Raw genomic sequence first — 15,061 nt, 5'->3', positions numbered from 1 at the left:
GTCATAAAAAAAATCGGTTCCGGGTATGGAACCGGGGTCAGGTATGACCAGGTACTGGAAAATCAGGTATTGGTAATACCGGGGTCGGCTCGGGTCCGTGTATTGTCTCTATAAACCATACCTTATGTATCGGGTTCGGGTATTCTAAAACCGGGTATTTTAATACCCTAACTTTGGGTATTGAAAAACCCTATTTTTGGAATTTTCAGGCTTTCTTCCGGGCATTTTTCGGGTATAGATTGAATATTTTATAAGGATGCACTTTTTAGGGGTAATTTTCGGGTATTTTATTGTATTTTTCAGGTATAGATCGGGTGTTTGAAATACCGGTATAGATCGGGTGTTTGAAATACCCGGTTTCGGGTATTGGAAAAACCCGGTTCCTGGTATGGAACCGGTTCGGGTTTTTTGGTATTACCGGGTACAAATCAGGTCCGTTTCGGGTTCGGCTTTTAGTACTGAAATGCATAGTCTATCCGTACCCTACGGGCTACGGGTAGGGTCGGGTACGGGTAATAAAAACCCAGGTACGGGTTTTTTTCGGGTCCGGTTCCGGGTTCGGGTTTTTTTTTTTCACCGGTGGCTGGGTTTAGCACAAGTTTGGATCAAGTCACCGAGAATCCTATATTTGGATCAACTAGAATATTCCAAGTAACACAACTACACAAGGCCTAAGAGGATGCATCAAAACTAGAACTCCAAATGTTGTCAATAGACATGTGATTTAATTAAACATCCAAAAATACACTATTAGGAACGTTGGAATTCGGCAGAATCAAAATATGAATCATATTCTGACTTGTTTGGTTGACATTCCACTCTCTTGCCACCGTCGCCACCACCACCACCACGCCTACCATTTAAACTCATTTAAAAATATTAAGGCAAACCCAAAGCTACAATTACGCTTCGAGCTAAGCAGTATTGTCACTTGTCACAACAATTCATTCCAAGAACCTAAGACCCGTTTAGATAAACAAGTTAAGCAAAGCTATATACTAATGTCTTTCCAACATAAGATAATGCAACCTTAAACTTGGAAGTATTCTTTAACTATAACTTTATCAATTTGTACCAGTATGAACATGAAAAGAGTACGCAATGTTGTTCTGGAAGACTAAAACGCACGGTGGTATGATGATGATACGAAGCCTAGTTTTTGGTCTTTGTATTTTACAACAAGTGAATGTTGTATTGTATTCATCAAGGCCGTCTCCGAGTATTTATAATAAAAAGGTTCATAGGATTTTAACTAGTAACGAAATATATAGGTTAATTTTTTAAACTATATTAACATTATAACAATAAATATAATAAAAATATAGTAATAAAATTAATATATTAATAGGTAACGGTTAACCGTTGATTCGTCAAACTCTCCTAGCATTCTTTACCATTTGGATCCAATAACCTAAACTTTACCAAATGGATTATGAATAAGAAAATTGGCCCGATAAATTTAAAATTTTCAAAATCCAATTATATTATATAAGGTTTATTTTTTGAAATATATATATATATATATGCAAAAGATCCAATACAATAATACCTTAACGTACAATAGGTACGCAAATCCCTTTTTTCACGAATCGATCCATAAAATCAAATCCCAACATCTCGGAATCATCAATACATACCCAAATAATCATTGATTCACTGAAAAAACAGATTTGAATCGTTAATCGATCAATTTTTTACTTTTTTTCATGAAACCCGTTTTTGAGCGTTTTAGGTTTCCGGCTGAGCGTTTTAGTATTTTTGCCATGTTTTTTGCCTTTGAGCGTCTCGCGTACCTATCGTACGTTAAGGCATTATTGTACAGTATATCGACCCTTGAAAAAATGAGTTCGTGTCAATATGAGTTCTGAGAAAAAATAAGATCGGGTCAAAACGAGTTGTTTTTAAAAATATATCAATTTGGTTTAGATCAAAATGAGTTCAAGCCAAAATAGTCTATTTTAATACTCTTCTTCTAAAACGACCCATTTCAACCCGGCTCTATTTTGGCTTGAACTCATTTTGATCCAAACCAAATTGATATATTTTTAAAAACAACTCATTTTGATCCGATCCCATTTTTGCTCAATACTCATATCGACACAAACTCGTTCTAACTTGTCAACTTAACCCGCCCAGCCCGTCCAATTTGTCACGCTTAGTTGGAATCATAAATAAATTGAATCAATCAAAACCAAAGTATATCCACAAACTCACCTCTGTTTTGAGACATAGGAAACAAAACCATAAAATAATTTAAATGCAACAAAAACACACAAACCTCCACCTTTGCGCCATTACGTATCCTCTACTCTCGAGTGAAAAACAAAGTTCGGAAACGTTGTCGTGATATCCCTGTTCAAAAATTTACAAAAGTTAAAAAAATAGGTACGCGTGTTTATACCAAGAGTAAATTGTTGCAGCTTGCGTCTGTACTCTGTAACATCTTTTAATTTTAGGAAACAAATAAAAAAAAAACATAACAAACGTACTTGAGGTACTGAAGCGTCATATTTTTCAAGAGGGACGGATGTCGCAGTACAAGACTCCTCCATTCTTCCTTGTCTATATTCCTGTCATGTTTTGTATCCGCTTCTTCAAAGGTCTAAACAAAGTAACTCTTTTAAGTCATTATTTTTATTATTTACTTATTACTAAGTTACATCAACAAAGCTCATCTACATGGTATTCATACCTACATTCCATCCTATTTGCAAAAACGGGCCAACTTGGGTTATATATTAGCGTTAATACGATAAAAAAAACCAACATACAGGCTTATATCGAAGTCCCTCAACTTGTGAAATGCACAAAAAAGTCACTAAAACCAATTTTCGTATACGGAAGTCCGTAACCTTGTCTAAAATGCACATACTTTTGAATTTTTTTATATTTTTTTAACCATACTTATCTAAGGCACTAGGCGCACTCAGGGCGCATGGGCCTCGCCTAGGGCCTAGGCGCAAGGCACAAAATAAGTGAGGGCCTAAGAAAAAAAAAAGGCACTTAAATATAAAATTAAAATATATATTATGTGTTAAAAAAATAATACTATTCTTCATATAAATTTATAAAAAAACAAAAGCTATTACATAACATTAAAATTCTTCATATAGATTCAAATGTAATTCCAATTTCCAAAACTTGAATAACAAAATGTTCGAAGTAAAGTACCAAAGTGTTCAAAACGTAATTAAATTGTAAAGGTTCAAATGATCATTGTTCTTGATTGGTCATCAATACCAACAAAGGTGTCGTCAACTTCAAAAAGCAAGGGCCTAGGAACTAAAAGCGCATATATTGGTGTAGGTTCCCTGGACGGATCACACGAGATATCCCGATATACACAGGTGCGGAATCCCTGTGTAGATCGTTACGGACGTAGAATACAATCACACGAACACACGAACACGATACGAACAAACTCACGTTATATTAATAACTCGAACCGTGTTACTTACAGACTCCCGACCTCACGTCACTTGACTCACTGAATTACACGTAAATTAACCAACTAACTCGATCTAAACAGAAACCCATAACCTATATAAATACACGACAACTTCGCCTCAGGCGAAGTTGTCCATAACTTCGCTCGTTCAACAAGTTCGCCTAGGCGAACTTGTCAACAACTTCGCTTGGTTAACAAGTTCGCCTAAGCGAACTTGTCAACAACTTCGCTTTAACAAACAAATATACAAACAATATTACAGACTCGATTACAGACATTAGACATATGAACTACTGACATCTATGCACCAACAGACTCCCCCTTGGCAGTAGCTTCATATCTTGATCTTTCAGCTCTTGTCTCGTAATCCTGTATCTTCACGCGTGCACTCCTTCTCTAACACACACCGTGACTACTCGCTGATATTTCCTTGCTTCATCCTTCCAAGCAGGAATATAGAATATCTTCTTTTCATTCAACACTTGCAAATCAGCTTTCGATAAGTTAACAAGATGCATCGGATCATACACCCTCAGCACTTCTTGTTCGTCTTCGTCTTCCATCACGGCTTCAGCAGTCTGGCAATCAACATACCACCATTTAAGATTCTTCAACACATCTTGAGGCATAGTCTTCATTGGAACCTCCTTGATGCATCGGATCGGTTTGTACTTCATCACCATCCATGGCTTGCCATCTGCTCTCATTCCCCTTTCTGTATCCTCCACGAGCTTTCCCTTCTGTGGCTTTAATAATTCAAACTTCTTTTCTTTTATGCTTTCTTTCCACACGATCTTCTCAATCACTTTTGCCATGTTGTTGTCACTTCTATTTATCAGGCCCAACCTGGCCAAATCTTTCACCTCACATTCTGGCAACGTATTGAGAGATCTCAACATTCTTTTGAAGTATTGAATACCATCATAACGCTTCACCACAAACAACTTCATCTGTTCATCATATATCCAACAGATAATTCCCTTCTTCGACTCAGCGTAGCCTTTGATGTTATAACTCTTCTTGAACATGGCTGGAACAGCAGGCTTCTTGGTCTTAATAAACCAATGAGCACAGCCTTCCTTCCACCTAGGCTGCTCCTCCCACTCAGTCTCATCCATCTCAGTACCCATGTCGGCTTTCTCAACATCAGGGATCTCGTGTTCAACGCCTTCTTCTACTATCTCCCCCTCTTCTATCCCATCTTCAATCACAATCTGCTCACCGATCTTCTCAATCACATCACTCGGCAGCACATCTTCATCAAATAACACATCATCGCTGAACATATCATCGTCAAGCTCCTTCAACGCATCAATCACGTCATCCTCCACCAACACCACATCATCACCACCAGCCGCGTCGGTAGACTCCCCCTCAGCTGTGGAAGTACCAAGAGCTTGAAAAGTTCTTGGCAGCTCACCACCTGCATCTTTCGATGCATTGGGATCATCGTCTCGGTCATTTCTTCTTTTTGTCCTGAGCTCGTCGCCCTTACAGCTCATCTCCCCCTGAGATGCCAAGAACTCCTTCAAGGCATCTATAACTTTCCCATGCTCAACCAGGAGGGACGCCTGTAGTTGATTTGCTTCCACTAGGCTTTGAATAGTCTTAGATTGCTCTGCCACGATCCGCTCTAGTGAAGCTATTCTCTCTGAGTCTGAAGTAGGCGTAGGCGAGACACCAGAAGCAGGCGTAACCGCAGGTGGTACCATACCTGATAACCCTGCAGTAGTGATGACCGTTGACTCTACAAATCGTGCAGCTACCACCGACTGAGTAAGCGTTGGAGGTGGTAGAGACACGATCTCCGGAGTCGACGTCTGGATAGCAGTGATGGATGGAATGCCAGCAGCTGATGTAGCCACCACGGGAACATCCGCAGCGCTTGTACTTGTAACCTGTACAGAAGAAGGAACAATAGACATACCAGACAGTGCGGCCGGAGCAAAACGTACTATCCTTGAAGTCTCTCCAGCTCCCATGCCAGCACCTGTCATTTCCCGTCTTAATCTTCTTATCAGCTTATGTATATCTTTTTCCTCTTCTGACTCTTCATCATCCTCCGTTCTCTTTCTTTTCCCAAACGTTCTCTCTCGAGACACCATCAACCGTCTCCCCTCATCCATGATCTCATCCAAATCTGAGTCAGCTATCGAAGTTGCTGCTCTAGTAACACTTACACCCGAACCCTGTGCAGCCGAGACCTGCACCTCTTCAACGTGATCCATATCAAAATAACCTTGACCTCCAAAAACAACGTCAAGATCTATATCCTCTGCAGCCGACACAACAGGCACAGCAGGAGCAGGAACAGCTTGAGTTGCTCTTGCCTGTCGCGGTTGAGGATCTCTGAACTCGTCCCCACCAGCAGGAACATACTCTGGGTTGATTAAAAACCCAAACAGTGGAGTATGCCTGGGACGACGTTCAGGGTTGCTCCTCGCACTTGAAGTGCGGCATTGAGCAAAGATACGTTTGCTCACAGATTCTACGTATCTGATCGGGCGTCTCTGAGGTAGATTCGGAGCCACATGGTTCAATATCATCTGGATAAAACGTGGGTACATAATGAACCGCTCCCGAGACATCGCCCTTCTTTGCCTGTCAATCTCGTAAAAGACCATCTGACTGAAACTGAAGCGTTTATTGTAAGTCAGTGCAGTCATTGCAGACTGCATGGTCGCACCCATACCGTCAGTGCCCGCCTTCCTCCCAGACATGCAAACTATCATAACGTGCATGAGGAAGCGCCACTGATCTAGAAGGAAACCCTTCCTCCTCTGGGTATCACCTAATGGACCAGAGTAGCCCATTCGGAGAAACGCTCCATCACGGAACGGAGCTACGAACTCAGTTGGGTCGTCCCTCGTCTCTTCTCCAAACCTTAATGCCACCCGGATCTGTTCAGAATTGAACTGAACTTGTTGATTGTTCACAGTCGCTCGCATGACCGGGGGCTCAACACGACAATCATATTCTACCGTCTGCCAAAAGTCTTCGATATTCGGTAAGGATATCGGCAGAGTGTTTGTGATGGCATGAAAAATCCTCGAGCGTAGGAGGAAAGTTATGATCTCGCGGTAATCGTCCACACCGCTCGCCTTCGGGTCTAAAGTGATGTACATATTGTGACCCGGGAAAAATTGTCTCTGATTGTCACCATCATCTCCTCCTGCACCTCCAGCACCGGCTACTGCAGCCATATCTGCAACAAACGAACCAAGTTAGAACAACATAAAGACATAGCACAAGTTCGCTGATTACCATGAGCGTAGTTGTGATAAACTCTGTATAGGCGAAGTTAAAGTTGAGGCGAAGTTGGGAACAACTTCGCTTCAGCTTTAAGTTCGTCTAATTAATATTAAGTAAAAATGATCTTAGGCGAAGTTAATGTTAACTTCGCCTCATCACAACATCGCCTCAGGCGAATTTAAGTTTCAGGCGAAGTTACGGATAACTTCGCCTCAGGCGAACTTAAGCTTCAGGCGAAGTTACGGATAACTTCGCCTCAGGCGAACTTAAGCTTCAGGCGAAGTTGCTGATAACTTCGCCTAAACCCTAACTTCGCCTGAATCTGAATCGGCGACAGTGAGGATTATGGAACAACGTGCAGTCAATGTTTTCGTGATTAAGGAATCCGGAAAACATGAACGAACATGAAATATATGATAATTCGACATCTCGAACCTTGAACTTAATGAAATCTGGGAAAAAATAACACGTAATCGGTTTAAATAACAAGTTCGCCGGAGAATAGGTAAGTTCGCCGGATAAGTTCGCTGGATATTTGAAAAGAGATGAACAGTTTACCTGTTGAACATCCTTATATAGGGTCTGGGTTATACAGGCGAAGTTACGGATAACTTCGCCTAGGCGAAGTTATTCACAACTTCGCCTGTTTAACAACATCGCCTATATTTACAAAATCAAACCTTATAATTTGAACATTTTTCAATTAACTCTTTAAAACTTCCCATTAAGAAATAAATGACATGATCAATTCTAAGTAACCAGTTAAAAAATCATAAAACTATCTAAGTACAAAAACTTAAAAAATTTAAAGTATAAGGGATCAAATTTCAGTCTCGATAGGGACTGCTACGTTTTAGAAAAGATCCGAACAGGAATCATACTAAGTATGTGACTGTCACATAGATCCGTGTTTAGCTGTATTATGACATAAAGAGACAGGTTGTAAGCAGGTAAATAACTTAAGATGGTTTTCATCGTTTCTGTGATACGAGTTATATTCAATTAAGCCTCAAAATTTAAGTGGGCAACAACTCAGAAATATTGATGCCTCCTATCTATCCTCAAAGCGTATTTGACTTTCCCCAAGTCACCCCGAATTGACTTCGACCCATAGTGTCTGATTAAGTTGTAAGTACTCTTCATCTGTTTCCCGTTCTTCTTCTTACTCTAAGATTGAGAAGTCTTGATTTTATCATCACTAATATGTTTCAATAACTCCAAATATATATATTTTTTTAAATAAACATTGACTTCAAAGTAGTAATTAACTGCAAGTCCCGAATCTGGATCACTGCAGTATCTTGAGACGCTATCCTCACGGGAATCAGAACACACATGGGCTCGTGTATGACCGGGTAATCGCTTTTCTGCCTATCATTCGGAAAGATATATATGAAGACATGCAAAACTCTTAAGGAGTTTCCACATAAAATCAAGTAGATTTAGTTTGTATCACGTCTACTTTTACGCACCATAAAAGGTTACCATGACATACAATGACTGTCCTAAAGCCTTTTAAGCCTAATAACTTCACTAGTTAAGCACACAGAATTAGTATATCTATCATTTTCCAAGGTTGGATCAATTTTCTGTTAAACATAGCTAACGAACTTCTTACGAAGTAACAGACTTGAAAAATAATTTCATTTCCCTTTCTTTCAAAATTTTAACATTTATCGCCCCGACCAAAACAAAATCTTCATGTAAACGGCTATCCCGAAGATCCAATGGATCACCTGGACCGACCACATACTAGTATGTGTCCTTCTAACTAAGTATGATCGACTAATTTTAAGCGAAAGAAAGAAAAACTCATCATAAACCGCCCCGGTCACTATCAGTAATCTGGTTAATGGCTATCCTCAAAATCTACAAGTAGAAAATGAGGACCAAAACATATCCGAAGACAAGTCCTTCAAACTGATGTAACCGACATATTTTTAAGCGATTAGTGACGTTTTTTTTTTTTTTTTTTTTTTTTTTTTTTTGGATATCACAAGAAAAGCATGGTTACTCGGGATTGATCATCCCATTCAGTTCAATAAGGTTTTGAAATCTGGATTTGTCAAACGCTTTAATGTATAAATCAGCGAAATTGTCAAGCGTATCCACCTTTTCAAGAATTATCAGTTTCTTCTCAGCACAATCCCGTTTGAAATGATGACGTATGTCAATGTGTTTAGTTTTACTATGTTTCACGGGATTGTTAGTTACTGAGATAGCAGCTGTGTTATCAATGCAAATAGGAGTAAGTAAGAAATTCAGACCATAGTCGCGCAACTGTTGTTGTATCCAAAGAACCTGAGAGCAGCAGTTGGATGCTGCCATGTATTCTGCCTCACAGGTTGAAATTGCGACTGAAGTCTGCTTCTTGCATTGCCACGACACCAATCTGCCACCAAGAAACTGACATCCTCCAGTTGTTGACTTCCGACTCTGATTGCACCCTCCATAATCAGAATCTGTGTAAGCGACCAGCTCCAAGTCTCCTCCTCTCGGGTAACACAACCACAGCTTCGGCTTGCCCTTGAGATACCGCAGTATACTCTTTGCACCTTTCAAATGAGATTCTTTTGGATTTGCCTGAAAACGTGCACAAAGACAAACAGCAAACATTATATCAGGCCTAGATGCAGTTAAGTACATTAAAGAACCTATTATTGCCCGATATTGAGTTGGGTCCACATCTGCATCACCGTCTACTTCAGCACCCAATTTGTGATTGACGCAGATTGGAGTATCATATGGAGAACTGTCCTCCATCTTGAAGCGCTTGAGCACATCATGAACATACTTCGTCTGATGAATGAACATCCCGTCCTTCTTCTGATCAACCTGCAATCCTAGAAAGAAAGTTAGTTCACCCATAGCACTCATTTCAAACCTTTTCTTCATGACGGCTTCAAACTCCTGACACATGGAGACTTTTGATGCAGCAAATATAATGTCATCCACGTAGACTTGTACCAGCAGGAAGTCGCTTCCATCTCTTTTGAAGAACAACGTGCTATCAATTTTCCCTCTTTCAAAACCATTCTCGAGCAAGTAATCCGATAAAGTTGAGTACCAGGCACGAGGTGCCTGATGTAATCCATACAACGCCTTGCTCAACCTGTACACGTGATCTGGAAAGTCTGGGTCAGGAAAACCCGGAGGTTGCTCAACATACACAACCTCATCAACTTTCCCATTCAAAAACGCACTCTTCACATCTAGCTGAAACACCTTCATCTTTTCATAAGCAGCAAACCCTAAAAACAATCTTATGGCTTCCAACCTGGCGACAGGAGCGAACACTTCGTTATAATCAATCCCCTCTTGTTGATTAAAACCTTTAACGACTAGCCTCGCCTTGTTTATGATAATAATCCCCTTATCATCTCTCTTGCACTTGAACACCCATTTTGTGCCTATCGCATGCACATTCTTTGGTTTTTCAACCAAAGTCCAAACTTCCATCTTCTCGAATTGAGCCAACTCTTCTTGCATGGCTTCGACCCACGAGCTGTCCTTTAAAGCCATTTGATAATTCTTCGGTTCAATCTGGCTTATAAAGCAGGTATACAGACATTCATTGATTATTCATGTCTCCTTAATGCTTGTATAAACACAGGTGTGTTCATTCAAGCTACTTCTCGTTTGTACACCTGAGGACACATCACTAATCACATTATCCAAAGGGTGATCTTTATGAATTCTCGTGGTCGGAACAGAACCGACATGCAAATTATCTTCCAAATTAGAAGAGATCTCATCAATGGTTGTTTCATGCTGAGAGTGAAAAGGATTGATAAATTCTTCTTCAGCAGAGGCAGCAGGGGTACCGATAGTGTTTGATGAGGAAGGTTGACATTTATCAATCAGCTGTCTTTGCAATAGATTTTCTTCCTCATCAAGTATCATCTTCGTCGCAGCTCTTTCTTCTTCTTCAGAAATTTCCAAATCCGGTATGTTAAACGACTTAAAAAGCTTAACATAGTCGAAAAGCTCAGCAGGTCCATTGCTAGGTTTTGGCGGTTGGTAACTTGTGATGTCGGTGTTACACACCACCTCCACCTTGCAGGTCGAAGTATTGAAGACACGTCTGTTGGGAGTACCAACAACATAACCGACTAAGATTCCTTCATCGGCTACTTCCCCAAATTTAGAATTTGTCTTCAAGATCGAACAAGGGGACCCGAATGGTTCAAGACCACTCAAGTTGGGCTTTCTTCCATGCATAAGCTCGTAACACGTTTTACCAAGTCTCTTAACGGTTAACACTCTATTCAGAACATAGCAGGCTGTAGCAACTGCTTCAGCCCAGAACATCACAGGAAGCTTCGAATCTGCCAGCATAGTTCTGGCTCCTTCAATTAAAGTTCGGTTCTTCCTTTCAGCCACTCCATTCTGTTGCGGAGTATACGGAGCGCTGTATTGGTGTTCAATTCCTTTCTGAAGACAGAAGATCTCCATTTCAAAATTTTTGAACTCCGTTCCATTGTCACTTCTGATGAACTTAACTGTTTTACTCATGACGTTCTCAACTTTGGTAATCAAATTCTTCACCATTTGAGCCGTCTCATTTTTCGATTTCAGAAAATATACCCACGAATATCGCGAGTAATCATCAGTGATCACCAAGCAGTAAGAAGTACCTCCTAGACTTTTTACATTCACGGGACCGAAGAGATCCATGTGAAGCAGTTCTAGAGTACTGGCATATGAACTACTGACATCTATGCACCAACAATTGGGCCTCGCCTAGAAAATAAAATGGGCTTAGACGCAAGAAGCGAGGGCTTTTAGTACTGTGTTTTGAAATTTGAACAACTCGCTAACTCTTAAATTGGTGAAAATAAGATGATATAATGTTATTTTACTTTTGCAAACATGTTGAATTTGCGTTATCAAGTTCATGAAAAATAAGAAAATATAGTGCTTTTTTTATTGTATTAACCCTATATTTTATCGCACACTGGCCAAATAGGTAAAATGAAAGTGGCTCTAACTCCATGTATACTTTAAAAACAAAACCATAGTATAAGAAGTTTAAAACAAACAAGTGTCTGTAATGTGGGCCCAAGTGTTGAAGACCGGGCTATTATGTTTATGGAGGCCCAAGATCGCGCTACAATATGTGGTCCACGAAAACGGACATAACTTGGCCCACGAAGCTCCGTTTCAGACCCATTACCAGTCAAATCGAAGCTTGAGACGAGGAGCACGTTAGGGCAAACGGCCTTCGGTGGTTTGGCCCCTGTCCGAAGCCCAAAAACACCTTCTAAATAAAGTTATGGGCCTTTTTATGTTTTTTCAGCACTTTTTATGTTTTTGTTTTTGGGTTTGTGTTTGGCCCATGGCCCTTTTTAGGCCCATTTCGTATTAGAACCTTTATTTATATGCTGGTTATGTAATTTAGAGGGACAAACTTTAATTTTAATAATAATCATCTTTCTCTTCACTTTTCCTGACCTTTTGGGTGGGATTTGGGGGGTTTTTGGAAGTTGTATTCTTTGAATCAACGTGATTCGATCTTCATTATCGTATTACCGCTGCATCAGTTTGGATTTTGAACCAAGAAAAAGGATCAGATAAAGTACCTTGTCAATGATGCTCTCAATGACATCATCTGAAAGATTCATGCCTGACTCGGCAAGGGTAGCTACCACCATTTGTTTGACCTACACGATGACCTGGGGGGGGGGGGGTTATAAGGAAACCGGAGAGCAATAATAAGAGCCCATAAGCACAAAACTAATTCCAGATTCTAGTAATGAAAATGACTAAATAGGAGAGCTTTTTAATCTAAGAAAATAAATTACCTCTTGCCTCTCTATGAAACCTTGCTGCTTAAGATCATAAAGCTGAAAAGAAACTGCATATATAAACAACAAAGAAAAATAGAATAAGAGATTCTCCATCATACGGTATAGGGGCGCTTTTGATACAAAACCAAGATTTTAAGTACAAAACCGTGCATAATCACGTGTACGCAACCGCCATACGTATCACAGTTTTAAAGATATATATATATATATATATATATATATATATATATATATGATGAATATCATTACATAACTCATAACTCATAATTCATAAATTATTTAAGAACTTGAAGGAACCCTTGAAAACTAAAGTTTTTTTATAAAAATTTTTGTATATTAATGTTCTTTGAGATTTGTTTTATCATTTTTTATATCTATATCTACAATTTTGAAAATTAGTTTTTATACATATCTATGTTTTGTTTGACACATATGTAAATTTGTTAGTACATAAATTTTACATATATGTAAACTTATGATTAATATATGTAATGAAAAAACTAATTTATTGATTTATCATATTTTTTATATATTAACATTATTTAAGAGTCGATTTATCATATTTTATATAAAAAAAATTTATTATATATATTAATCACAAATTTACATATGTGTAAAATTTATGTACTAACAAATTTACATGTGTAAAAAAAACATAGATATGTAGAAAAACTAATTTTCAAAATTGTAATCGTATATATATATATATATATATATATAAATTATAAAACTACACTCAAATAACACTAACATACAAAAAAATTTATAAAAAACGTTTGTTTTCAAGGGTTCCTTCAAGTTTTTAAATAATTTATGAGTTCTGTAATAATACTCATCCTATATATGTGTGTGTGTGTGTGTTTATATGGTTCTCGCAATTCTCAACTTAAATAAGTTATTGAATAACCCTCATGTGTGTGTGTATGTGAACATACAATATCAGTCTCACAAAATTTGCAACAGTCGCTTTACATCTATATTAATGCATGTGTTTTAGCCAAATGTCAAAAATACCTTCCACAATGAAGATAAAAAAGAGAAACAGTAAAAAAAACTAATGTTTTTAATTCAGATTAAATAAATCCTGTAGATAGAAATCACTAACATAATGACTCCTGCAATGCCAAAGGCCCAAAATCCTAAACTGAAAACTGTTGTTCTCATGAAAGGGAAGCGCCTTATTACTAACAAACATGAAACTAATTCTAAAAAGTTAACTTACATTCAATCTTATCGTCAATCGAGGCGTTAGGATGAAATACTGAGAGCGCGCGAGCAAACTCCTCAAAGCCCAAGATCCCATTATGTTTTGTGTCAAATAGGTCAAACACCTGACATTTAACCAGTAATAAAACGATTTCATGAACCCAAGGGTTCAAAGGGACAACAGTAAACCCTTGGTTGAGGTTTCTGGCAATGCCCCAACTTGGGCTCATGGCTGCTCGATAAAAGTTCGAATAAAACTAGCTAAAAAAGCTTGATTTGAAACATCCTGAGCTGAGTTGACTGATTTTTTTAAACGAGCCAAAATCGACCAAGGCTCGGCTCGTTGGCTCGATCTTAAGCTCGTTTAAATTCAAAATGGAGCTAGAGCCCAGCTGAGTTGCCTCGTTTAATTTCGAGCCCAAGCTAGAAACCATCCTAGCTCGGCTCAGGCTCGACTCGTGAACAACCCTAGCCCCAAGCGATGTCCAGGGTAGAGCCTGCTTTGTGTAGAGAAAAATCGTTCAGCTTTCTCAACATTTAGACCATAATTCATGTTTCTGTGAAAAACATAGATGAGTTTTAACTGAAATTGGTGTGTAAGTGGTTCATCAATCAAGGTTGCCATATTTAGAGTTTTTTTGTTGTAAGTAGGCATTAAGATTCTACAAAGTACAGCTTTCATTCTTTAAATAAATGCATGCTTAGTGTTAGGACTTATATTTTCTCTGCTGAGGATATATTATCTTTGAAGATATGTCTGGATCAGTAATCCTCCCGAAGAGCTCCAGAACCATGTCGAAGATAAAGGATTCTCAGAGGTTAATATAATTAACAATTGTTTCATGTGTGTAGGTTATTGTTCAACAGAAGTAACGGCTATGTGACTTGGTCCACCTTAAATTTCGCTACTGGAAGCTGCCAACACATGGTCAATGAACGTTGGAAGACTAGTGGAATAGTGGCGGATAGATGAGACTTATTGTTGTATTTATTTCTTTATAAACATCGAGATATGATCGATTAGATATATCACTTGTACTCACACACTCTTGGAGCAGAATTCACTATTCTCTCTATACACGTTAGCTAGTACTGTAACATCGATCTAATCTCCACAACCATTGTAACCCTTTTTTGATATTAATAAATTGGTGATCGACGAGTTGTCATCACCCGGGGTTTTTTTCTTTTGATCTGAACAAGATCAAAGGGTTTTTTCTCGCAATAAATCTTGGTGTTCACTCCATTTCATTCATATAATCGTTGTTATTAGCATAACACTATTCCTCACTTTTACGGATTTGGATACATTATCCTTAGCTGATTTTTATCCAAAACACTTGGT

General features: G+C 38.7%; 1 protein-coding gene across 1 annotated transcript; it reads right to left on the bottom strand.

The window, feature by feature from the left end:
* Positions 1–2,134: 2,134 nt before the first annotated feature.
* On the bottom strand, positions 2,135–13,946 carry LOC143597464 (calcineurin B-like protein 3). The gene is made up of 5 exons (XM_077075963.1): positions 13,733–13,946; positions 12,505–12,557; positions 12,283–12,363; positions 2,490–2,602; positions 2,135–2,352 (listed from the first exon to the last, which is right to left on the bottom strand). Exons 1-5 carry the CDS (start codon positions 13,944–13,946, stop codon positions 2,295–2,297), a joined length of 519 nt encoding a protein of 172 aa, XP_076932078.1. The 3' UTR covers positions 2,135–2,294.
* Between the last annotated feature and the right edge of the window lie 1,115 nt (positions 13,947–15,061).

Source organism: Bidens hawaiensis, unplaced genomic scaffold (genome assembly GCF_021521415.1).
Source record: "Bidens hawaiensis isolate Kalapana, Puna unplaced genomic scaffold, B.hawaiensis_p1.1 tig00048333_1, whole genome shotgun sequence".
In the NCBI taxonomy this organism is placed as follows: domain Eukaryota; kingdom Viridiplantae; phylum Streptophyta; class Magnoliopsida; order Asterales; family Asteraceae; genus Bidens; species Bidens hawaiensis.
The sequence above is the reverse complement of the archived record's forward strand: the minus strand, read 5'-3'. Positions and strand labels throughout refer to the sequence as shown.